This window comes from Etheostoma spectabile, chromosome 12 (genome assembly GCF_008692095.1).
Source record: "Etheostoma spectabile isolate EspeVRDwgs_2016 chromosome 12, UIUC_Espe_1.0, whole genome shotgun sequence".
NCBI lineage: Eukaryota > Metazoa > Chordata > Actinopteri > Perciformes > Percidae > Etheostoma > Etheostoma spectabile.
The window spans coordinates 7,965,594-7,992,379 of NC_045744.1; the positions used below are offsets into that span (position 1 = coordinate 7,965,594).

The 26,786-nt window shown below is 39.9% G+C and overlaps 1 protein-coding gene across 5 annotated transcripts in view; it reads right to left on the reverse strand.

Annotated features, from left to right (window-relative positions):
• LOC116699450 (dipeptidyl aminopeptidase-like protein 6) overlaps nt 1-26,786 on the reverse strand; it is a 93,775-nt gene that overhangs the window by 41,203 nt on the left and 25,786 nt on the right. The window contains exon 1 of one of the 5 annotated variants that reach the window (XM_032532024.1): nt 3,359-3,487. The exons of the other annotated variants lie outside the window; for them this stretch is intronic. Coding sequence (XP_032387915.1) covers nt 3,359-3,415 — 57 coding nt within the window. The 5' untranslated portion in view covers nt 3,416-3,487. Of the gene's footprint in view, nt 1-3,358; nt 3,488-26,786 lie in introns of those variants that run through there. 5 annotated transcript variants of the gene reach the window in all.

Genomic DNA, 26,786 nt, shown 5'->3' on the forward strand with positions numbered 1-26,786 from the left:
AAAGTTCACTTCCTGGTGAAAACTAAAGCCTTTCACCCAGGAAATGCGCATTCCTAAGGAGTTTTTTTAATCCAAACCACAATATTTTTCCTTATCTTAACTAGTTATTTTGATGCCCAACCTTAACTTTTTTTTGCAGCAAAACAGTAATATTTTGTGGACCAAACTTTACCGTAATGTCCGCTAAAACAACCGACATGTGTTTGTACCTGGCTCAAAGTCTCCTATTTTCGGGTAACTCAACCACCAACTACCACTGATTAAAGGGAGGTTTGTAGCCAGCGTCACAAAGCTCTGTAGCGGCTTAAAACACTAGCAACTGCCGCTCGGCGTAATGGAGCTCATAGCCAACCGGCATCACGTGACCACCCGGCATCACATGGCCAGCCGGGGTGCTTCTAATTTCGTAGGATATTATATGTCTTGGTGTGCATGCAATTTTGTTTGACATCAACTGGACCCGTTCATGAGAATGCGTTGAACATTTATACTTTGCCACATGCTATCAGACGCAAAAGAGGGGCAGAACTTTATTGCTGTGTTTATGCTGTAATATCATTAGTGCAATATCTTTAAATCCTTAAAATTGTACCTTGAGACGGGACAGATAATGGTTGCAAGAGATGCGCAGGTCATGGTGCTATCAGTCACATCAGTCTACAATCTTTGTGATTTCGCTCATAAGAGTCAACAGCCCTGCTACAGTGCTTTGTGGTAAATGCTTCTATCAACATGCTAACATACTGGTTTGGTATATGTTTAACATGTTCACTATCTTAGTTAACACAAAGTACAGCTGAGGTTGATAAAGTCATTTGTTTTGCAGATACTGCATTTGGTCAAGTACAGGAAAATACTAAATAATAAAATAAATAATACAATTGTTGACCTGATGAAGAGGTCAGATAAAAAGTCAGGGGATCACCAAAACACACCAAAACACACACACACACACTTCTTCTACAAGAACTTACATTGAAATATACATAAATATTAAAGCAGCTAAAGTGATAGTAAAGGCTGCCTAACAGATCCTTTGCTGGACATTCAAAATATTCACTTTTTTTAGAATAAGTAGTTCAGCAATTAGAGCAGAGCCAAAAAAACAATTAGTTAAGTGAACACAAGCACTACGCGAAATAATTCAACGATAGTACGGCTTTTTAATTTTCTAATGTGGCATGAAAGCAAAATGTTTTTCAAAGTCGGTTGCCAATTTGTACAGCAGAACTGTCCTCCAACAACACAAGCAACAGATGGGGGTGATGGATGTAGAGTTTATCTTCAAAGAGTCTTTTTTCCAAAATGGGATCAAGTTTGAAAATCCTGAAATGTCGCTGTTTAGTTAGGTGATGATTGAGTCACTAATGATGACGAGGCTCAGAGTGTTGCCATAACTGAAAGTGTGTCCATTTTCTGGGTGATGCTTTCGGCAGTTATTTGTTTAAAGGAATTGACTAAACAGATGGGGAGGAAATCTATCCCAATCTGTGTGGAACAAATAACTGTTTGATAAAGTATGCTTCAGAGATTAGAAGTGAAAATCTGCGGGAAGAGATCCATGAAAGTGGGAAATGTGAGTGATCTTGACAAAAATGACAAAACGTGGAGTTACCAGTAGATGTTTCTGGGGTTTGTGCGGATTTTCATTGGTCTTTGTGAGAATTACTGTCATTCACAGTGTGTGAAACTGGGAGGGTGATGAGAAAAGTAGAAATGAAGCAGTGTGCTGACTCAATGGACGGGAAAAAGGCAAGACTGAGGGAAGTGTTTCCTCTGAGGATTTGAATTACTGTCTGCCTCTGGACAAAACTGGCACAGTATCTTTTAATCATCAGCAGAACGGTAGCACAACAATGTGACTGAAGTATTTTTTTTAAATTGAATGTTTCCCTAAAAATGTCCCGGAAAATGAAATCCATTTTGAGTCAAAGGAAGATAAGAGAGCTTATTATTCTTTCAGAATAATTATATGCAGACCAAGCAGCATAGTCTACCCATCTCGTCAATTATATAACGGGTCTTCTTATACCGCATGAGTCACATTTGATCCCCTTAGTCTGGATAGGTGATTGTTTAAAATCACAGTACAGTAGCTCTACCCTACTGCTGGAAATGGGATACAGTAAAAATGGATGCTAGAGTTGAAATGCAATGGGTACAGTAATAGAGGAGATATAATCATAACCAACTAACTGAAAGCAAGAAATCATTGCGTGATGGCAGTTTCTGTAAGCCTTTAGAGCATCATGATCAGGGTGCGCGGTGCTTGACAAAAGAGACTGACAGTGATGCTGTATCCGATAAAAAATAGAGATGCATTTACTGAGCCTGTGATGACTGCCCTAATAAAGACATCAGCATTTTTAAATGGAGAGGAAGATAAGATAGCTTGAGTGAATTTTCCATATATAGTCAGATTCAAAAGCTGGATAAAGAGCCAAGCGCATAAAAACCTCCACTGTCAGCAGCAGTAAGGTTGCAGCCAGAGGGCTGGAGATCACATTTGCTTCTTAGCTAAACGCTACTTCCTGTGCTCTGATACTCTCTTTTCCAACTAGCAAGGTCACTGTTGAAGTTGCAGCTTCAATGATGGGGGGGGGGGGGGGGGGGGGGGGTTATCAAAGCTCCCCATTCAACAGGAGATAGTTGGTGTTTGTAAAAACTGTGCACACTGAAAAAATATAAAAGAGGAGCGAATAAAGATCTTAAAGGTGATTGGTGCAGTGCATAATGATAACTGTATTATAGCATGTGCATATGTGCATAATAACACATGTTGTGCAACTAATTAATTGTCAAGATGAGTTTATCTCTGTGAAGCACCTTTCAACCTAAACTATGGTTTCACTGCCAGGAGCTCAGTTATGTAAACCCATAATCACATCACTTCACAACGTTATGGCCTCATACAGGGCACAATTCTAAAAAAAACTGAGACTAAACTAAACAACGAGGTAGAGCAATTAACACCCACTCGTTAACTTCTATTTTTGGTTCAGAAACAAAAATGAAAATTTGTCCCTGAAACCAAACAAAAAAAGAAACCTCTGTATTGAAAGACCTGTGTTCAATGCTTTAAAAAGTCAAATTGAAAAAGAAAAACAAAAAAGAAGAAAAAAACAGGACACCACACACAGGGTGCTATGGTAGCTATCGATGCTATACAGCTGCGAGCTGAGGTTACAATAGGGGCTCATTCAATATTAAGGCAGAACTTTAGAAGTACATTCAAACTGCATCTTTCAACTATTTCTAGCCAGAACATTTCAAAACAAGTCGAACAGAAAGAGATACAATATTGCCAAAAAAGCGCACGGAACTATGTGAGCACAGGCTTAAACGTCTTATGTCCTACCTGATCTTGCTGCTGAGCCGCTTTCACTGGCCCGTTGGCGTCTTTTCCAGAAGTCATGACGGTAAATAAAAATGGGAGAGAAGAGGGAGAGGAAAAGAAGAGCGCACGCAAGCGTCCGCGGTTGACAGGTGCAGAATAATGAAGAGGAGATGCATACAAAGAGAAACGGCGAGAGAGAGAGAGAGAGGGCGAGAGAGAGAAAGAGAGAGAGAGAGAGAGAGAGAGAGAGAGAGAGAGAGAGAGAGAGAGGGGCGAACGAAGTGTTCAAGGATTTCAGGTGATTTGCCAGAGTAATGAAGAGACCGTGGGTGCCCAGCGCAGGGTTCAGCTGATGTAGGAAACTGTGGACGGCCGCGATGTTGGAGGTTTGGTTTGACTTTCCTAGATGTATTGTCATCATCCACAGCATTGGATCCACATTGGGCTCCTTAAACTCACACCTACGGCATATTGCTGAATATTGGAACTGAGACGCACTTATTTGGACAATCGACAGCATGCTTAAACGTAATTTAAGCAGTAAAAAAAAAGCAACTGAGTGCTATTAACATCTTTTTTTTCATCATTATCTAAAAAAAATGTGTAGGCCTATTCAGTTTTAAAGGCAACGTGAAACTACAATAATTACACAAAAAGTAGAAGCTGCAAAAAAAAAAACATTTAAGTGAAATTAGTTTAACATTTAGCAGTTCCAGGTGGTGCAAAAGTCTTCTCAGCAGTCCAATCTGAAAGCGCAACCATTTACATTTCTGCTTGTTTTTTTCTGCCCTCTTCACTGTCATATAAAGAAACTCAAGCTTTTGTCCTTCCACCTGGACCTATATTTAGTTGCAGGCGCCACTTCCCTCTGCTCAGCTCCCAGCTTGCAGCAACTGGTAATATCAGATCACAGTGGGCACTAATTACTGGCGAATCCATTACACAGGAAATGGAAACCGGAATCAATGCAAGAAGAACAAAATACTTTCGGGTATCAGTGGATTTCTTTTCAGGGGTATAGTTTAGTATTATCTTGCTCAAGTAAAGAGTATTTTCATGACTGACGCCGCTCTGTGCATTGCAGTTTAGGGAGGATGAAAGATTTGCATATCTATAACCATAAAATCATATTCAGTCCACTAATGCTGCTGTGTTCTCAGCCAGTAAAACAAAGGGCTGCTGCTACTGGCCTAGCTCTTGAGAAGCAGTGCTACCGTCCTCCCACATGAAGCAGAAATAGTTCCAGTTCCTTTGTGCTGTTACTCTCTCACCGTGTCACATCTCTGTGCACACAATCCACATTCTTGTTAGCACAGCTTGTCTGCCTATTTGTGCTTCACGCATGCACACACATGCACACATCCACACGCAGCCCTCTCGTTGTGAAGAGAGTTTTTATTCAGAATGCACAGTCTCTGCAGAACTCCTGGCCTTTTGAACCAGTCATCTGTTGGAAGGAAGGAACTGAACAACTTCAGATGAGAAAGAAGGAATCTCTGTCAATGGCAGACAGAAGAATGTTTTTGGCATTAGTACGAGGAATAGATGTCCTTGTTACAATTCATAGCAGTGCATTTATTATCATTTTAAGAGGTAAATCTTGTTTTCACAGACAGCCTAGTGATAGCATTCAATCTCAACTACTTGTAGATCAAATAATAATCAGGAATTGACAAAGCAGACTCTGAACTTCAAAGTAAAATTGTCAATTTGTCTTAAATTCACTAGTGGGTGTAATGGTTATCATAATGCATACAGTAAATCATAAAACCTTTTGATTGCTCAGGAAACAGGAAAAGTGCACTCTAGCTTATCAAACCATCTTTCATTACTTACTTTGAAATTATGAACATGAAGACATGAAATGCTGCCACATTCCTAGTCATTAGTCAAAAGTATATTAAATATTATCAGCCCAGGTTGCACATGGAAAAATAAAAAAAATTGTTGTTCTTATTCTTTATCAAAAGATTTCTTCAGATTGTTCAAAACCTCTGTGCTCTCATATTCTGAACATCCCCATCACTGTTCAGGGTCTCACACACCAACACGAAAGGCCGAGCGTCGGCTTCCATCCGTCCAAAAAGTACCTCGGAACACACCGAAGCGACGCCGACCTGAGCGTACGTTCTGCGTGTGCGCAAGCCTTAATACGTCTCCATGACAGCAGGGTGCTAATCTGTATTGTCGCTTGAAAAATGAAAACTGGAAATGCTGAACGCGTCACATGGGTCTGGCTTCTCCCAAATTTCTAAATAATGGCGGCTCGTTCAGAATACAATCTCGTATTTTACAAAAACAGTTGACCGAAACGTGTTTCTGAAAACATTTTAGGCAAGAAATAGGCCATAGAGTGGCTGAATCTGTCTGTTGTTTTGATTGACAAAGGTCAGTTTGTAAGATTTTCGTTAGATTTCGAGAGGTATTCGTCACACTCATCCCGCTCGTAATTTCCGGTAAGTGTTTTAACAGAAGTGCACTGATTCGGAAGAATGAAAAAATCAGATGTGTGCATCACTACCTGTAAAGATAGCAGATTCTATTCACAATCAAAATAACAGAGAAAAAACGGTAACACAAAAAAAGGTTAAAGCTAAGACAATGCAGCATGTTCCATCACCAACAATGGTCTCAACTATAGTTAGCCCAATTCTGTGGTGTCTCTGAGCATCACAGGGTCAGAAACAAAAGGGAAAGAAAGAAAGAATAGAAAGAAATGATTGAATAGAAAAAAATAAACAAACAGATAACCACCAAGAAAGAAATATAGACAGAAATTAGCTGGATGCAAAGAGAACACTTCCCAATGTTGCAGATGGAAAACACACATTTCGGTGGCAGGACGATTCTGACAGTAGACTGTAAAAAGGCCAAACAGCGTACCAAACAGCATTTGGTACGCTGTCACTGCACAGCCCCACACACGGCCTGAGGGAGCTGCACGGCAAGCTCACTGCCAGGACTCATTTCAGCACCACTGCTGTGGACAGCTCCACTGACACATGAGCAGCGAGCCTTTCACCAAAATACATTCACATCATTTAATTTGGATATAAAGCATGAGTAATTGGGTCTTTTCCGCACTGATAGCACAGTAAATAAAAACAACAGTCTATAAATCAAATTAATTAATAACAATTAATTTAAGATCACAGTTTAATCCTAAAATGTGTGACAGTCTCTCTCCTCTCCCTATTATCTGTTCACACATATACTGTATGTGCTGTCCGCAGTCGCTTAGTGACAGACATAGACAGTTAAAGATATGGACCAACAGATCCCATTGTTCTGGACGGAGACCAGAGAAGGAAAATAGAAGCACTTTTCCGGTGATGGCTAGGCGTTACTGCGCAGCCTCCAACTGAGCCTGACAATGTAGTTGTGACGTTGGCAACGTGTCTGAAAGTTGTAAGTCTTCTGGTAGCTGTGCCAAGAGAAATCTCAATCATTCCTAATCAGCAGAGATGGAGAGCGTGGTTATATGTTAGGAAATAACATAGACAAAGGCAAATTACTGCTAACTAACATGCTAGTTAACATTAGTAATTACACCTAAACAGCTGATGTAAGTCAAAACTGTCTGCGAGCTTCTCCTGACAATGCGGTGATTTGTCAACAATGCACCAGCATGGTTATGACACAATCGTTAATATATTTCTACAAAAACGTCTGCTACGGAGCCATAACATTAGGTGCAAGGTAATGGAGCCTTTTATACATTGTCGTTTTTCTTAATAAATAAACAGCGCACAAATAGAGTCTTGAAACGCTTCATGTAAAGTTATTCACTGTCAAAGTGGCGCCAAAATGAATGGCAGTGAATGGGATGATAAATGCAGGTGATGGCTCCATAGCATTAAAATGGCACCATGGGAGCTACGCTCAGAGAGGAGAGGCTCACCCCCTAGGTGACAGATTACACTGCCAGAGAATGTGAGCTCCTGACAATTAGCCGCACAGACATTTGAACAAAGAGAGTTGAAAGGCAACAGGACAGCATTTACAAGATAAACACTGCATTAAACAAAAGGCAAAACATGGCAAAAACTTACAAGTCCAGCCAAGCTCTAATAAACAAGAGAAGGAACTCAAACACAATGAGGGGTTCAAAAATGGATCATTACAACACATTACACATAGGTTCCTGGAAACGACAACAAAAACGGAAACAACAGACAATCAGGCGTAATGAAAATGCAGCCATGTGGGGTCAGAACAAGCCAGCAGAGCCTTTATTGTGCTCCTTTAAACCACATTTTTATCAGCTAATTGACATAATTTTCATTTATAGCATGTTTTATCATTCAGTGGTTTATGTGCTGCCTGAGACAGCATCTCTAGGCAGCCCTGTCAAATAAATCCAAAGCCCTCTAACAAGCACTTTGCACCAAGCAATGAATGTGCGGTGTTGTTGAAGTTATCGAGTGCGTATTTGGTTATTTCTCTCTGTTTGGGGGAGCAACAAACAGTCATTTATTTAGCTGTCAATAAACAATGTGAAAATCTTCAACTGCATACTAGCTCCCCCCAGTGATCACTAGTTGCCTGACATCTTTATTCTGGTCAAAAATAAATAAATATTCCTCAAATTTCTCTCAGGACAATTCCTCTTTTAATTGTTTTTACACCAGGGCTTGGGTTTATTTTATTACAAAAACATAGACACATATTAGAGTTTGTTAAGAAGAAATTAATGGATAGGTTGGTAGGGACCATGCAGTTTATACAAATGCAAATCATTTCACTTGAATAAAGTTAACAGGAAATGTTTTCTTTTATGGAGGAGATTGTGGTTAAAGAATGTAAAAATCATAATCCCTGACCAGCTCCGCCTGCAGTTTTGGCCAGCGGTCTGTCAGTTCAGACTGAAGATAAAGAGAAAAAGAGTAAGAGAGAAATGAGGACGCCTAACAAAGGCCCGGACAGTTTTGTTTGATAACTGATCATTATCAGCCACGCTCTCGCCTCAGAACGACGAGCAGAAAGACTCACACAGCCGTAGCCCCTTAAAACCAACAATGCCAGGCAACACACCATTATCCACCATGATTTTCTATAAATGCAACCCTGAGGCTTTTTCCAGCGTACAGAGAGCACATTATCGCTATGATGATAAACTTAATCTCATCATTTGTAATAAACATAATATCATCAACACCTGTGCAATCTAGTGTAAAGCACCAGTGCAAAGGTTATAATTTTCACATTTAGTCTAAATGGTGTGTTGCTTTTGTAGTGATGTTTCAGAAACCCATGGTTTTTTTTTTTTGGACTTCTAATGGTCCATATTATGCACTTGACAGTCAGCATGTATAAATCTGACCTTTTCCATTATAGTATTTAGTGTATTTTATACTTAGCAGGGAACACCTCTTAGCAGAGCTACAATTGAGGACACTGAAGTCATTCCCTCAGCATTTTGGCTGGGATTTTCAGGGACCGACCCCTGTTCCCCGTGTTTTGTCGAAGGTCGGACCGCCTCTCGCACCCACACGTTTTGTCGGTGGTCCGACCGATTCCTAACCCTTCTGCCTGGTTGGTGGGTCCAACGACTTCTGTTCCTGTTATCCTGTCACCTGACTCCAGTCCAGCTGACCCGTTGCCTGGCTGTAGTCCAGGTGCCCCTTCGCCTGCCCGGCATTTTGAGGGTCTTAGCCGGCCTGACGGCCTCCAGAGGGTCTTTGCTGGCATACAGAGGGGTGTCGCCAGAGGGGTCTTCTATGCGGGGTCTTGTCTGAGGGGTCTTGTCTGAGGGGTCTTGTCTGAGGGGTCTCACCTTTGGCGCTGTCCTGTCCTGTCTTCGCGGTCCTGTCCACTCTCCAGAAGCTCTTCACAGCCAGCCTTCAGAGGGGTTTAGCCCTTGCCATCTTGCTCGTCCCCCAGAGGGTCTTCACTGTCCTGTCTTCCCTCCAGAAGCCCTTCGGCATTCTGCTTGGCCTCCAGAGGGGTCTCGCCTTCACCGTCCTGCTTGGCCTCCAGAGGGACTATGCCATTGCCATCTTGCTCAGCTGGCAGTTTCTGTTTGTTTTGACGTTCTGTTATTGCTTACTGTTTGTTCTGTTTCCTGATTTTTTGTTGTAATCCATGTTTCCTCCCTTGTTGTCTAGTTATACTTCCTGTCTTGTGTTTTTCCTGTGAGTGTCTGTATGGTCTGTTTCCTGTTTTATTTTGATAGTCTGTTTTTCTTGTATTGTTTTACTTCTTGCCTTGCGTTTTCCAACCTTTTCACAACTGTCTGTCCCACCCTGATGTGTTTCCCCTGTTCCTAGTGTCACCTGTGTCACATTACCTTGTTAGCCTGTGTATTTTGTCTTCGTGCTTCCTTTGCCTTTAGTTGCATCATTGTTTGTTTGTAGCATGTCCCCGCGTCACCGTGCTGTGTGTTTCCCTGCCTGTTTTCTGTTCATTTCCTCGGTTCCACTTCATCTTTCTTTCTTGTTTTTTTTGGGATAACCTAACCTGCTTTTTTTGGACACTTTGTTTTATGGCTTTTTGTTAAAATAAAGAATCAATCCCAGCACCTAGTCACTCATCTCTGCATTTGGGTCCAATCTTCCCCACAATTCCCAATATTTTAGCAGCCTAGGACAAATACACACTACAATTTTAAGTGTTCAGCATTTCCCCACCAGTATTTCATTAGTGGCAGAGTGGAGAATGCTTTGAATCAGCATTAAACCATGTGTCAACAACACAAAATATAATTAAGCAGTTTAAAGTTAGCATCCTAGGCATTTTTCTGTTATACTTAACCAAATACATTCCACAATAATTTTTCCACATTGTAGTTTTATTTGGTAATGGTGGAGTCCGCCATTTCCTAATTCCTCAACATGAATAGGCTTTTATTGTGAAACAGAAACACAACGTATTTGTAATTGTGGTTGGTGCTAACTACCCTTTTGTTTGCAAAAAACATTGCAAGAAGTAATGAAACAGTCAGAAGCAGCCACAGTGAGCTGTTAGATAAAGAACCGCGGGCAACAGACTGCACTCCTCCAACTCCTCAGTGAGGTAACCAACTTTACTTTGCCATGCTGTTGTGTGGAAAACTACTTTCAGCATGAAACATCACAGTTACAATCATTATAAACTGACTTTATTAAAATAATGTACATTTTTGTGCTTGGACTGTAAGCAAACATGTCAGTTGCTTTTGTGTTGTATTAAGACAAATTTAATAAGTGTTTAATGTAGCATTAAACTGCACGTCAACTTAAACCTGAGGGATTACAACTTCAAATAAAAATAAAACATGAAAATCACTAAAAAAATTCACACTAAAGTATCTGAAGGGGGAGATATGTACTGGGGTATGTGTTAGGGGACTTGGACCTCAGCATTTCAAATATATTGCCTACAGCCCAACCTCTCAGTACACAGCATACCACTAAAATGATGCAAATGAAACTCTGGAACATTAATAAATGAAACTAAAACAGCATGACTGTGATTTTAGATTGTTCTTCTGCAAAATGCCAATGCAATCCTATCAATCATCGATGGCTGCTGATTTAGGAACAAGCTGTTTCTTTTCAGTCGTACTGCCTACAGTCAGCCCAGCCAACTCAACCATCAGTCACGTCCCTTTCACCCTCTGGCCTGCCGTGACACCTTCAGCTGTCCAACCAGCAGCACACCCGCCTCACACAGTGTAAACACTGCTGCATGCGTCTCCACTCCCCGTCTGCTGAGCTGTTGCTGTAAATCACAGACCGGATAGAGGGTGTGGGCCTCGCTTCATCACAGATCATTACTGTACTTCAATCAATTGGACCTTTACAAAACATGCCTACGTGTGTTGCAGAGAGACAAAAGGCAGAGATGTTTTCAGATTGCAGGCAAAGGCAGGTTTTCTCTATCTGGACGTTACAGAGGGGTAATTACCAAGTCCACAAGTCTTTAATCAGACTAATTGTTGTTCTTTTATCAAGAAAGTACTTTCAGGGGAAAACAATTAATGGACCACATACACACACACACACACACACATGCACGCATGCACATGGGCACGCTTTAAAACATGACATTAACTCTGTATGATTATCTAGCCTCTGCACCTCACTCAGTGCCCCAGTGGTCATCTTGCTTGTTAAGTAATAACAACAGAACATAATGTGTGGATTTTATTTTATTTAGTTTTTTGGTTTACTTTGTGAGTCTGTTCTTTTATTCAATTATCATCTATTTATCAATTTCTTCTACATCCCGTTAGAAATTTGCCTTGCTTTTAGAACAAAATAGCTAAAACAAAAAGTACTGACATGTTGAATTTCTGACCATTCCACTGAATTCTATATGATGTAAACAAGGCAATTATGTACTACCACTGCCAACCTAATTACCAATTGAAGATAAAAAAAATTAAGTTTTAAATCTTGCGAGGTGGTGGGGCATTCTTAAAGCGAGGATATTCATTTTAAATTTGACTATTTCTATACTTTGACTATATAATTTCTTGTCAGTTTGCATTTTTCTTATCATGATTAATAAAGGAAATACATTCACTCAATCAGTGTTTGAGTTGCATGTGGTAAATACCCTTTGCACAGAATATTTTTATTATTCAAACAACATTGTATAATGTCTGTAGAAAAAAAGAGACCACCGAGGATGAAATTGATTTTTTTTTTGTTTCTTTTTTCGGTTTTATCATTCACTTTGAATTCAGTTTCACCAGTTTCACATCGCCTCCTCTGACTGACTCAGACTCATGACTGTAGTTCTTTACGCTCTACAGTCTGTGTTGTCCTGTGCCCCATAAAATGCAAGTCGGATGTGGTAACCCAAATATTCGCTCCTGTGAACCCTAAACAACAACATCCCACTAGCTCTCCACTAACTCCACTCACAAATTCTCTCCTGAGGCTAAAGATTATCTTGACTGCACAACACGGCACAGAGCAGCACAAACAGGCTTCTCAGTGACTGCCTTCAAACTCAAGATCCATACAGATCATTGTCTGACAAAAATAACAGCCTTGGGGACCAAAGTGGGACTCTTCCAAGGGAAAACTGCCCGTTTCGAAAAAATAACTGTGAAGTATTACAATGCTAAAGTTGCCAAAAATGGAGGCTCACAGTGGGGTCTTAGTTTCGTTTCCACAGTAAATCTCAGCAGTCCGTTTATAGGACATCCAAATTCACAACCCTTTATTTAATCCTAGTGTTACAATAGGTTCCAATGGACATATACACATTTACTCCGCAGCCTGATAACAAGGCGCAAAATCCAACACTGCCACAATGTAGGCCGCAACGTTTTCAGGATAATGCTGTCTCGAAAACGTGAAAGACAGGCAAGTACTAAAAGAGTCTCAATGCTTACATGACTTACAAGCTTTTTGGGGGCATTATAAAGCCATGAAGAAAATTGTTTAATTGTGCAAGGGCTCAGAAGAGAGAGAGAGAGAAGAAGAAGAAAATCTGAAGCCATGACAGTGACTGATCCTTTAGTTCATTTAAGCCAACACTTGAAATACTTGAATTATTTTCTCTTTTATTGGGTTTGACTGGGTTGGGTTTATCCTTTGTTCAGGTAACAAACATGCACCACTAGGTTTGCACCAGTTAGCACACACAGTTTTCCGAGTATGCAACCCTCACACCTCATCTCCCACCACTGATTTCACACTTCGTGCCTTGCTTATTTTGAATTATTATTGACAATTATCATAAGACATTCAAAAATACTTTGATTTAAACAATGATGTATACCCCTTTAACCTCTACATGGAGGCTTCAATTTCAACATCCCACTTGTGTTAGTCTAGCTTTGCCAGACCTTCCTCCACAGCGTTGGGGAGGAGGGTCTGGCTCGTCCACACAGCGTTCTGGGATGGGATAAAAACATACTCTGGTTTATTGGCATTTCTTTGAACCAATTACAATAATCATGGGTGGGGCTACGCACCGGCCAGAGCCACGGTGGCGCTGCAACACAGCCTCTGGAAGGAACTTGTTTAGGTACAACGTGTACATTCAAAGGTTGTTTAGTCGGGCAACAGAAAACTCAGATTGGACAGATAGTCTACACTCTAAAAAAAATTATAGTGGCTTAACTTAAAAAAATTAAGGTAACAATTTGCATGGACTTTTTTAAGTAGTTCCAACTCAGCCATTTTTGAGTAAATGTGGCAATTCTTTTATAGTAAGACTAACTAATTTATTTAAGTACAACCAACATGACGAACAAGTTTATTTAAAGTAAATCTACTTAAATTGCATGAAAATGTTTAGGTAATATTAAGTTGTCAATTACTTAATTTAGGCTATTTTACTTATTTATTTGAGTAAATGCGTGATTCTTTTATAGTAAGTCTAACTCGTTTATTTAAGTACAACCAACATGACTAACAAGCTTAATTAAAGTAAATGTACTTAAATTTCATGAAAATGTTTAGGTAATATTATGTTGTCAAATTACTTAATTTAAGCTATTTTAACTTATTTTACTTCCATTGTACTCAGAATTGTTAATGCAAATTGTTACCTTAACTTTGGTGTAATAACTTAATTCACTTTAACAAGAATAAAATACACATAGCAATTCCTTTTTATAAAACATTTTATTGTAAAAACAATGTTAACGTATAAACTATATTATAGTAATATTTTATAACATAAACAAAATAAACAAGCCTACTTAGACAGAAAATAAATACATAAATTTATACCCAAATCAGTTTTAATAGAGTGTCATTATTTTTTTTAACCTGGACCCTAATTCCCAAAGCCTGTGTGTACCAGACTGATGTGGAGAAGAAATATTTAATTAGTCCAGTATTGATGGAGAGCGCATCTTTCTGGTGGCTACAGAATGAGCTGAAATGTAGTTCTATAAGGCAAATGTGCTGCGTCAAATTGTGTTCACAAATAGTTCTCTTTTTCACCCTCTAACAGGTACAAGTGGTTACTGTAAGTCCTGACAACAGTATGGAAAGCCTTTCCCTTCACTTGTTGTGGCTGTGTAAAACCAAGTCTCCTAAAAAGTATTTTTTAGCTCATTTTGCAGCTGCCAGCTGATGCGCTCTCTGTCAATACTGGGCCAATTACAGATAATCTTCCCTCAGTCAGTCAGTCAGTCAGTCAGACAGGCAGACAGACAGAGACAGGTTGAAAAATAACAAAGCTTCCCTTTAATGAAAATTATTAGTGTATTTAGGAGCTTCTAAGTTGCCCTTAAAAATGGAACATGTTCAAATTACTAACGTAAATTTTGGAGGCCCAATCCACTGAGTCCAGTGCGGTGCATGTTAAAAAATACAATAAAAAACACCATGCACCATGATGTTGAATTTGAGGACTGTCTAATTCTTCACATTTTTAGCCTAGCAGTTTACTTTTTAAAGACATAACCTTCGAACTGGCTTTCAGCCCATCCAGCTAAAGGCATATCTTTTGAAATACCTCAAAAGTGTTTTTTCGTTCTTTTGGGTAGCTGAGGTTGAGTCCGTATATCAGCCCCATTAGCAAGGCACATGCTCTGGGTACGTCCAGGTCTTGCAGGACTTCTGTTCCCTCAATGAAGATCCTGGCGCTGGTTGGATCAGACATGGTGGCACCTCTGGAAATGACCATCTCCATCACTTCACTAACAATATTCCCACCATCCTGGCATAAGTAGGTCAGAATCAATGTCAGTGTTTTACTCCTCATGTTTAAAATCAAGAGTAACACAAAGTACAGTGTGTATGTGAACTTAAGTGTCGGATTTACCTACCAACTGCTCTTTGAAGAGATCCTCCTCTTTTTCTCTGAGATACACCATTAGACCACAGATAGCAACCTCCCCTTTTTTCCACAGACTCATCCTGTGAACAAGAAAACATATGCTAAACTGCTCTTCTATGAATTTAAGTTTTTAATAATTAGATCACTTGGAAAACAGACCAAAGAATGAGGTTGATAAGACTTAGACTGTACAAATTACCAATCTGTATTGTTTTAAATTAAAATCAAATAATTAATTAATTTAAAAAGGCCCTTTTATAAATATTAAATCTGTTATGTAATATATTAACATATACATGATTCAGTTTCCTTGTTCTGTTGTACTGGTGCAAGTGTTGAATGATGCCCAAATGATGAAACTGTTAAGGCTTTTGAATTCAACTTTTATTACATTTACTATGCCTGTCTTGTTACCTTTCACTACTCAATAGTTTTGTTGCAATTGATATTTTTTTTAGCAACTTCCGAGCAGAGATACATTATTCCCTTATAAGTGTTGGTTTGCAACCAGCTGCTTTTTATACATCCAGCGGACAAGGAGCACTGATAGTTTCATGTGAAATAGTGTTTCTGGCCACCTGTCAAATTTGTCAAAAGTCTAATTAACACTCTCCACTGAAAGTGAACCAAACAACATCACCCATACCAAAGATAATGTTCAAATCAAGATTACTTAACCCAATATCACCTATAAAAAACATTTAGAAATTAACTATATTACTTACCTCTAGCAGGTTTCTTATGCGCTGAAAATTCATTTTTGAAGCCCCTCCTCTTAAGGACTATATTTTGTTGTGTGCTGGTCCAGTTTTGCCATGAGCGTTGCCTCGAGGTTAATAGTGGTGATCCTCCCGAATTCTTCATTTATCTGTATAAATATAAGACCACAAATGACAAAGCACAATTTGGTAATGTAAAAAATGACCCTAAAATGAAACGTACTGTGAACCATTTTTTGAAAAAAATTTACCTGAGCTGCATCAAAAGAGCAGGCCATCTGTGTTTTAGGTTTGTGACTGGTGGTGCTTCATTCACAACCTCCTGCCTCAAATGGAGAATGATTAAGTTAGGCAATTCTCCAATTTCTTCATCTTCAGGATCTTCACTCATTGCACCCTCCATATCCTCCTCAACAACAGAACTGTCCCCCACATTTAAGGATTGACAAACCTCTGCAAAAACTCAGGCTTGAAGTCCTCAGTAAAGGGGAGGGTGTTTCCGGTCCTATGAGAGCCAAATGTTCCGAATGTTTTTTTTGGGAAAGACTTTAAAAAAACACAAGAAAAGTTCCTTTTTTTTTTAATGACGGCCAATTTCAAATATTCTCTTTCGTTGAGATGGGGTTTAGAGAAAAACTGCAGTTAAAGAAAACTTCTCTTGTGTCCGTCTAAAGGGAATACCCTCTTGAAAGGGGGGGACGAAAAACTCCCCAGTTTTAAATGACCCTAACAATCCCAATAAAGACAAATGTTTAACAGCCAGCCCTTTTTTGGTTTTTCAAATTTGCAAATTTTAAACCCCCATTCATTTTAAAAACTATGAAAATTCTCAAAAACTGCAAAGAATTGGGCTTATGTCTTACCCATGCTTTTCAAAAAGCTAACATTAATGGCAGTTCATGCCGTTAGCACCCCTGCATCAAAGATACAAAAAAACTTGAAGCTGGTGCTGTTAAGGGCTATTGCATTTGCTAATAAAAAGTTGGGGAAAATTGCTTAGGAAAGCTACAACTTCAAATTTGAGCACGTGAAAAATTTTGTCTGGGATACGTTACTACATGCAAAAAAACAAAGAAGAACTCACCAAGTATTTTTTTGCAAACTCGTCGGCTGGGGGTCCCCAACAAAACCCCCTGGTTTTTCCGGTAACGGTTTTATCCCGGTTTTTTTTTTTTTTCCCGCCTCCAGGTTATTTAGAAACTGATTTGCCCTTTGGCGTGGAAAAAAAAAAAAAAATTTTTTCTTCCTTTTGTTGTCGCGGGGTTGGGGCCGTTTGCTATTACCGCCCCGGGTTGCCGCAGTGGAAAACGGGCACAGGAACGACTGAGTAGGTATTGGAAAAACCCGGGAAGTTTTCCCCCCCTCTTTTTGTCTGGTAGAAGGGGGTGGTCAATCAGCAAAGCATGTCCGGGCAAGTTCAGTACTGAAATCAGCTTTTGAAAGATGCTCAGTAGAATGACAAGTAGCCCTAACCAATCTTTTTCTATTGTTAAGAAACGTAAAAGTGTTTATTCTATCAATAATTTAAGTTAAGACCTTTTTATTTTTCAGTTTGATTACTTCTTAAAAGAAGTTATCAACTTACTAAAACATGTATATAACAAATTCAATTTTTTGTGCTAAAAACGCTCATGATTTTAAGCTTTACCTACTGATCCCATGAATTATTTTTTAGAGTGTAGCTAGCTGTCTGGATTTACCCTGCAGAGATCTGAGGAAAGGTTAAACATAATCCTCGTAAAGTTTAGAAATTTAGAATGCCGACACAAAGAAAGCCTGAGGTAACAGACATCCTGCCAAAAAGAGAGACATCCGGCAGAATTTCCAGCAATATGGAAGCAATCCCAGAAATGGAACGTCTTGGATATATAGACTACACTCGTATAGGTTGCATATCGGACTACAATTGGCTTTCAAGCTTGTAATATCATAACGCTCAACTCAAATTTATAGTAAACACATATAAGCTTTCTCTCCTTGGCAGATAAATGTGAAAACAGCATTCTAGTCTTTGCACATAATTCATTCTGCACAGTAAAGGTCAAACATCCAAGGGACGACACACTAAGCAAAACAGAGGTGGAGGAAGACTTGTAATTTTTTAAGTTGTTTCTGAGTTAAATAATAAATGATTATTATAAGTAATTGGATGGTTATCACAGTTTTTTAAGGTATTTTGGAGATGCCACAGTGAATAGGGGTCTTAACCTAACGTATGGTCACAGCAACTTTAAAAGAATCAAAGAGTCTTTTGAAGATTGCAGTAATATACATGCAACTGTAACAGAAGTTGAGTGCAGCTCTACTGAATGAATATGACTGAGATAATAAAAGACAACAGAAAATTAAGTCAACAAGGACACAGTAAAGTTGCTCATTAAGTATGGCACATGGACGTATATGTAGAAAGAGAGGAGCAGGGTGAGTCAGCATGCATTTACAGAGCATTAACCCATCTGCTGATCTAGTTCTCGTAAAACAGAGTTACGAGCCTCATGAACTTTATGTGTGCTCATCAATGGCTTGCAAGAGGGTCGTAAAATGAAAAGACGAACAAAGTTTAGAGTTAACACTGCATTTTGGCAAGTTGTTATGCAAATTTGTTGGAGATAAAGCACAGTCACAGGTGCAATAAACAAGGAATTAGCAGCAGCGTGCGCTGTATATTCAGATCAGGGAGTTACAAATCATCAAATAAACAAAAGACACAGGTGTAAAAAAATAAAATAAAAAAGCAATTCAGGGGATCCAAATGAAATGATAATGAATCACATACAAGCACAGTAAAATTAATATAGCCATGCTGTTCTATTCTTCTTAAGAATGGATTAGTAGAGACACTGAGGGGAGTGATTAAAAGCTAATTAGAAGCATCTAAATGATTACCCAACTCCTCCAAACCATACAACGATACAGGTTGTTGTTTATTCCTACCCTGTCATACGACCCTAAGAGCATCTCAGAAATTAGCACCCCTAGAGGTGGCAGGAAATACCATTTTCTATCCTTGTTACTAAACCAGTGAACGTAACGGCACAGTTTTAAACCCGTCGTTAACGTTGTGTAACTGTCACATTTTGGTTAAGTTCAGGTACAAAAACTAATTGCTTATGGTTAGGCACCAAAAGAACTTCATCAAATCATCATCTAATTTGTATTGAGACATTTAACTCAACACCATATGTCAATTTTATGGTAGCACTAAGAAAAAGCCAGATGATTCCCAAAGTGATTTAATGATCTTATATTATTATTAGCAGTAGGAGTAGTAGTAATATGTATTGTCAGTAGTGTCCTTGAAACACAGAAAACATGAATATAGTGTGACAGCTTGTCCTCCATCAGCTTTCTGCCAGAGTTAAGCCTCTCAGAGGAATTGGATGCGGTTTTTAAAACACTCATGTTAAACTCGTATCATGTCAAAACAAATAGCAATAAGCATATTTCAGGCATCAAGGCAGCCAGAAGGAGTAGCCTGAGTCTATTAAAACCAGACAGCGTCTCATTGTTGCCTCGTGCTCCCTGTGTGACGCTGACAGCATCAAGTAAACATCTTGCCCTGCTGAGCTCATAAGTGTCTACCAACACCGAGATCCATCTATTGTGAATGAATCACAATTGCACTGCAAAAAAAACTTAACAGTTGTAGACATTTGTTTTACTTTTACCAAAGTCACAGTGAAATGGCAGTGGGTGGGGTTAAGAGAGGAATTAAAATCAAATCCTTTAAATTTGATTGGTTTGCAACAAAAAAAACTAGCCTTGGCTAATGTAACGGATGTAGCACGCTTCGTGACACAGAGCTGTGGAGATGTATGACTCTTACCTCCACGCACAACTCCTTCACCCCAGTCTACGATGGTTTTATAGGGTTAATTATACAGCCTAAATCAAATCCAAATTTGATTGGATACATTTTTGTAACTGCCCCGAGTTCAAGATGAGTCATCAAAAAAATGCTAACACTCACTTGACATTTTACAGGCAAATAGAGGGATTTTGACATAAACATACTCCAATATGATTTTTTAACCCATATTTAACATGTAACAAGAAAGAAAATTAGAAATGGACACAGTGACACCGAAATTTAAAAATGTTCTTTTCATTTTACTGTCTTTAGGTATTTTTTGAGGGGCATTTCCCCGTTCATTTGGAGAGCAGACAGTATAGTGGTGACGGTAAATGAGAAGAAAGAGAGAGAAATGGTTGCTACAAAGGTCCCTGGCTGGACTCACATTGACAATGTTGCGATTGCATGGTCGGTTTCTTAAAGCCCTCGGCAATTCAACTTTTGACTTTCACAAGTATATATTTAGAAACTAGATTTATGAACTAGGGCAAAGCTTGCCACAAGTTTAAATACTGTAAAGTGCTTTAAGATTCAACACATTTTTTTGAGAAAAGTTATTTTTTATTTTTAGGAGTTTTTTTGCCTTTAATTGATGGGACAGCTGTAGACAAGAAAGCTAGAATGGGGGGGATAACTTGCAGAAAGGACCACAGGTTGGAATCAAACCCCAGCCGCTGCTTTAAGGACTGAGCCTCGGTACACCAGAAAATGTATTTTCAGAAGAAACATCAAACATCAAATGTCTTCCCATCGTCAGTTGTTTCATACTACTGTAAATGTTTGTGCTGTCGAGGTCCAACTTTGTCCAGTGGAGTGAACATATTAAATATGTATCTCACTAAAAAAGCTGATATTGCATGATGGGACTGGGGAAGCACTCTGTGCAGTACAGTGCAGCCTTTGCTTAACCACAATTCCTATAGGGAAAGTGCATTAAGGTATTTCTAAGCTGGATCCTGTGTGTCTGGTTTGAGATTTGAACGTCTCACTGCAGCAATGGAACTAGACATTTAGGAAAAACATTTTGGATTTCATTTAAACACAAGGGATGATGCTGTAAAAACAACTATGATTCTGAATCATTTCCAACTCAATTTCACTCCATAATACTTTATATAAATTGCAATGTAGTACCATATAATCCCTGTTTTTAACACCAAATTTCCCTTAAGGATGTCCCCAGAGAGCCTGGTGTTTACATTTCCAGCTAATGATACGTTTCTAGATGTAATGTCTATGATTTTGCAGCACACTCTTAAAAACCACAACTTTCAACAGGGGCTGTCTTTGGAACTGCTCATTATACCATCAAACGGTATGAAAGCTAAATAAATAAACAGCTCTTATACTTCATCATCAATAGAAACAGCTTGTAATTACTTTCTTTCAAAATTTTCTTCAAGTGCTCAACAACAGATTCATTAAAAGCATCATTAGAAAGAAGTCCTTAAAATGCGTTGCATGGTAAACATTGAACAAATGCAAACACAAGTTAAACTTGTCCCTGAAAAGATACAACACACTCACCTTCCACAGTCTCTCCACCCTGGACAACTTGCGTGATTTCATTGTGACGGAGTGGCTGCATATGGAAAGGGCGAAGGAGGAGTGATGTTGATGCGGAGAGAGAAGTGAATAATGACCTGGTCATAAACGAGACACACCTCGACGCTCAGTGAAGAGTAATTCCACAGTCAGCATCTCAGCACTAAGTTCCACACATTAAATTCAAGTGAGTGCCCACGTGGTTGTGTGTGTGTGTGTGTGTGTGTGTGGTGTGTGTGTGTGTGGCGGCTTGCGTGGACTTTTTCAACTGAAACACCTCCCTGCTTTCTCAAGTAAAGACCATGTGATCAAGGAGAAATCCCAGAATGCCAACGAGAACTTGACACAGATGCCGTCACGCCAGAGGAAGTCACGTCAGAGCCGCAAGGGAGAACCAGGCAGAACAGGGAGCCCGACAGCCGTCAACATCTTTCTAATCTCTGAAACACAACTCCAGAGGAGGATAGTGAGGAAGGATGAGCCAAAGCTCTCGGCCCCTTCACAACAATCAGCACTGAACCACTTACCTGAGCCATTAGCTGTATCTTGCCATTCAGCACAGATCAGCATTACACACCACACACAGTCATAGGCCACTTTATGGTGTTTTTTTTTTTTTACCCAGGGTTATTTATCCTGTCTTCCCTGTACTTTTCTCTCAGGAGCAATTTACCCACACCACCTTTCTGGGTTGATAAAAGCATTTCTCCTACAGCTACGTACTGATACAGGCTATAAATCCATGAACACGAGACGTCAAAGAGACAAAGACTGTGACCCAGTGAAGCTAATACCTGTAAGGTGTTACCAAGCACACATACTATCTGTTCCCTCGAGGCTTTGCAGAAATTTTAAATGTGACTGCTGCCGGATACTCTATCTGGTGAGCTTCTTTTGAATGAATGACATGAAAAAACCCAATGCAGACAGAATATGCTTGTATCTGTAAACTAGAAGCACCCAGGAACCACATAACTTAAAGCAGCCTGGAACCATGTTACACATTCCTGTAATGCCGAACCCACAGATAATGGTCACCTGACTCAGCAGTTTCCTCTGCAATGGTTTTACGGTGAAAAAGCTCTAAAACCCCCTGTACTTGACTTGCCCAACGCTAAATAACCTGATGTTTCCCTCCGGAGGTGGTAAACGGCCAAAAATAGTTCGAAAAAAGAGAGCATCTTTGACTTTCATCAGGTGGCCAGAAACACGACTCCAAATTAATACTAATGTTGTTCCATGTCTGCTTGATGAGTAAAGCAATGACCACAAAAATGAATTAATACAAATTTAAGACATTTCCTTTACCCTAAAAAATGCCGGTGGCATAAAATACTAAATCTACATGATTTCTGTTCAAGGGTCAAAAAGTGGGATTTCCAGATTCATCAGTATGTTAACAATCGAAAAGTGGTTCAGGTTGAGGTCTATCCGACAATAAAAAAAATTGGATTTCAATTTATAAGATCAAGCTGACAGAAAGTCAGACATAAGGACAGAAATATAATTTTCTCTGTGAAGCTGTTTAGGTGTGTATGTTTGTCTCACATGAGCCATAATGTCAGCGTAGCAAGATGCCTTCCTCAACACATTCAGCAATAAAGTTTCTCTATTCCCATGATGCAACAGCCAATCTGCTGAGGGGAGGAACATCAGTCATCGCGGTTCGGCTTTCCTGTCTTTGATCGGATACAACTTGACAGGCTTCCAGCTCCAGAATAGCGAATCACTCAATAGCGCTCCCCGTTCTCTCCACCTCCGCTAAACCAAACAATCATTATCTCCCCCATCTCTGTTCTGCTCCATGTGTGCTCCACAATGAACATCATCACAGTCAAGTCAGCCCTTGACTCCCAGCTCAGGGAAAAGCAATCTTTTTCCTCCCTTTCCTGGAGCTCTGGGTCTCATTCCGAGTCCAGACTCCTGGCATAGAGAAACAGGAGATAAATATTGACTGGAGATGATGATGTAGGAAAAGCTGTGCAATACAGAATTTGCCTCATAGAAAAAAACTCTCATGTACTGTAGGTCTCACACTGACCTACATGTGCCTGTACACAAGAGGTCAGTTAGCAGATACACACACACACACACACACACACACACACACACACACACACACAATCTTTGTGTGGTCCCGTCATTGACATAATACATTCCGTAGCCCCTTGTCCGAACCTTAAGCATCATAACTTAATGGTTAATCTTAACCCTTACCTTCACCCTAACCATAACCTAAGTCTAACTCTAACCCTCAAACAGCCCTTTAAAGTTGTGGGGTTCAGCTTTTTGGCCCCACAAAGCTGACCGAACCCCACAAGTATACTGGACTCCTGGTTTTTGGACCCCATGAATATAGTTAAACAAAACCACACCCCACACACACACACACACACACACACACACACACACACACACACACACACACACACACACACACACACAATCTAACAAGCTATAAACCCATGGCTGGTGGAATAAAACTTTTCTCTCCTGTCACTCCTTGACATGACTAGAATACACAGAAAAGTCTGGTTGAGGACACAACATGAAAACCAATCTCATGTGTTATTCATCAGAAGATTAAATCAGAGCCCGGAGGCAGAAGAGGGCCGAACTAATACCAACAGACTTTTGATGCAGCAGACATTTTGACTTCTTAAACACAGGTAACTACATCCATAATAGCTGCTTTTCATTTATGTGTTCCCGTTGCCAGAACCCTGGTGTAGTGCATATTTACTGAATTACACGGGTTACTGACACACCTCAATGGAACACAGCTATCATTACATTTTATTAGTTGCACCTGCTATCCTGCAATCACAGTAATATAGTATCGGCTAGAGTTGCACACCAAGTACACAGCATTCCACCATGCACGATCATTGAATACATTAAGATTTAAAGATTCATTCAAATTTAAATTAGTTGTTTCTTTTTTGGGATTGATGTAACTTGGCAACTGTTATTTGAATGGATTGCTAATTTTATAAATTAAAAAAGATATGCATTACATGTTGAGCTTTAACTTTCGACAAAGGCAAGCTATCTGTGTCTCCCTGTTTCTGGTCTAAGCTAAGCTAACCCACTGCTGGCTATAGCTCCATTCTTAACGGACCAACATGAGAGTGGTATCCATCTCATTTCACTCTCTGCAAAGTAAGCCAATAAGCGCATTGTCTCTATTTGAACGAATGAGGCCAATGGTGTTGCTAGAAGGACAAAGAATTATGAAGGAGCTAACCAGATTTGATACTAAAGAACAGATACTGCATCAATACAGGGGTTTAAACACTAACACAAGCTATATTTTCCCTCAGTAGTGACACTGTTGCTACAAATGTACATAGCTACAGTTACTTGTTGCTTCTGTTATTTTTTTAAGGATTTACTACAGTGCCATGACGCTGTTGACTTTGCAGCTCTGCCTTTTGCCCTCCTGCTTTGCCATTCTGCGTGTATATGTACCATTTCAATTACGCGCGTGCATGTTTGTCAGAGTGTGTGCGTGTCTCCCAGTCCCAGGTGTGTGTTGCTGCTGTATCATAGCGTGGTCGATAAGCGAATTTGCCCATGTGACACAACAGATTAGTGCTGCCCAGTCTCAGCCCAGAGAAAAGACGGTGAGAGCGCTTGGGAGAGATGGCAGCTCTCCTCTGCTGCTCTAATTCTAGCCGACAGAAATTTCCTTAAGTTGCTTTAAAGTTCTGTTTCCATTACTACTGATCTGTTCCAGATTATTTTCTTTTTTGATTAGACAACAGAACATTTGTAAACATGAAGTGTTGCTGCACAGTAACATGTGAGGGAGGATCCAGGGGCTTGCTCAAAGACACAGCTGAACAAATGTTTGGTTTCACAACACACCTGCAACCGATATGATCATTTGATTCCCCCCCCCCCCCCCGAATTAAATGGGCCAGTTAGGCGTTGCACTGACACGCTCTCTTGTCTGTCTATGCCAGAAAAGGCCTTTATCTGTGTGTGCATTTCAGAAATCCCTCAATGTGACTGTTGTTGCAAGGCGACCACATAACCTTTCCAATCCCATCATGTTCCTGGATCCGGGTGAGACATGTTTAGCTGGGGCAGCTGGTTAGTTTTAGTTACAGAAGCTGTGTAGGAAACCAGAACAACTTTTAGTTTTTTTAATTCAAGTATGATTTAAGGTTTTATCAGTAACGACGGTACAGCAGGGGCAAATACTCTGTTTCTGTATGAACCAGAGCCAAGGCCTGAGCTTGTCTACTGTACTGGATGTTAAAGGGTACAGTACAGTGTAGAGTTGGTGCATTGACTGGAACACAACAGTCTCTAGTGCTAAAACAGAAGCATATTTCCTGGATGTGCTTGGCATTTTAAACATCAATGAAATATGAAATCCAAATCCACTGGATTAAAACTATTTGACAGAAAAAAGAAAAAAACTAACACTTGATCTACAATACTTTCCTACGTCCATCATTCCTCCCTCCAAAATAGCTACACTGCCGTTTTTAATCAACCACCCAACAAATAAAGCTAATCCTCAAAAGGAAAGCACTTTATACACATTAAACAGATACATGAACACAAAGAAAAGGCAATAGGAACAAGCTGAATTAAAAGACAGCTATATTTAGAAACACACAAACACACACACATATTTAAAGTTAAAAAGACAATTTTTAAGATCGACAGTGAAGTTACATCTGTGGAGTGAACTAATCTCTTGAGAAAAGCAGGGAAGGGATGTGACTGCCACCAAGAAGCAGAAAATGACAAAAATGACAAAAAAGGAGTGATTTTATTACTGCATAAATATTTAACTGACTACATTTGAACCACACAGATTACAGCTCCTGTTATCTGTGATAAGTGAAGAGGATTTTGAATGGGATATGAATAAAACTACCTGCGTGGAGGCTTGATGACAGCCGATGATTTGTTTGTTACTTCACATGATCTTTAGTGCAGAAGATCTACCACAAGACTGAAACTCAGTCAGCGTCATCCATTCTGCAGGATCCTCGTCTCATCAGGGAGTAATAAGGCTCCTCTGTATTTAAACACTGACTAATATCCACTGTCAGCTTGTGTAATAATACAGTAAATCATGAAGAGGCACAGCCTGCCAGCGAGGCAGCCGCCTGCTGACGCACTGTTGACAGGTCCGTGGAGGTGGCGGGGGAAGGGCAGTGTGGCCGGGATGATCGATGGCTTGTCAACAGAGCGTTGAGGTGCTCGGGTGGGGGATGGAGGACCTGTTGAAATGCCTCTGAGAACAGAGAAGCATAAAAAACAAAAACAGGTCGATAGTGAATACGTCTGTCAGCAGCATCCAAGCCTCTGAAACAGGAGAGGCTTCACTGGAGGCCAAACGGGAAGGACTGTTTCCAGAATGGAGGAGAAAAAAAAACACGCAAATTCTCATTACGGTGGACGTAGCATGTTGCATGACACCGGCACAGGGCGCTCAGTGTGTAATGTGAGAATTGCGTCATCTCCAGATGGCAGTCAGAGTCTCCAGAGAGCAGTGGCGTGTGTTTTCCCAGAGCTTACACAGCCTCACCCTCTCCACCTTTGCAACCATGGCAACGCCGAGAAAAAGGTCCTG